Below are 516 nucleotides of genomic sequence, written 5' to 3' on the forward strand. Positions count from 1 at the left end.
CGCGCCCCGCTTCCTCCCGCTCAGACCTGAACGAGTGCGCCAAGCCCCACCTGTGCGGCGACGGCGGCTTCTGCATCAACTTCCCCGGCCACTACAAGTGCAACTGCTACCCCGGCTACCGGCTCAAGGCCTCGCGGCCGCCCGTGTGCGAAGGTGACCCGTGGGGGGCCTCACCTGTCCCTCGGCCAGGCGTGGGGCGGCGCGCCCGGACTCCGCTCTCTGCCCCGCCCCTGGCCCCTCCGGGAGCCTTGAGGGGCCGGTTCGCCGGCTGACCGCGGGCGGAGGGAGACCCGGCGGGCAGCCCGCAGCATCCGGCTGGCCACGTTTCCCCAAGCGGGCCCGGCCCCTCCTGTCTCTCCCGTACAGACGTCGACGAGTGCCGAGACCCCAGCTCCTGCCCGGACGGCAAATGCGAGAACAAAGCCGGGAGCTTCAAGTGCATCCCCTGCCAGCCCGGCTACCGCAGCCAGGGGGCCGCGGCCTGCCGCGGTGAGGGCGGGGCCTCCGAGGCGAAGC

At 73.6% G+C, this 516-nt stretch overlaps 1 protein-coding gene across 1 annotated transcript in view; it reads left to right on the forward strand.

Moving 5' to 3' along the window:
- The window catches only part of LTBP3 (latent transforming growth factor beta binding protein 3), a 15,457-nt gene that overhangs the window by 7,905 nt on the left and 7,036 nt on the right, over nucleotides 1–516 (forward strand). Inside the window, exons 12-13 of the mRNA XM_012725140.1 lie at nucleotides 25–153; nucleotides 367–489. Coding sequence (XP_012580594.1) covers nucleotides 25–153; nucleotides 367–489 — 252 coding nt within the window. The remainder of the gene's footprint in view (nucleotides 1–24; nucleotides 154–366; nucleotides 490–516) is intronic.

The sequence above is a fragment of the Condylura cristata genome, unplaced genomic scaffold, assembly GCF_000260355.1.
Source record: "Condylura cristata isolate star-nosed mole 26May11 unplaced genomic scaffold, ConCri1.0 scaffold00015, whole genome shotgun sequence".
Lineage (NCBI taxonomy): Eukaryota > Metazoa > Chordata > Mammalia > Eulipotyphla > Talpidae > Condylura > Condylura cristata.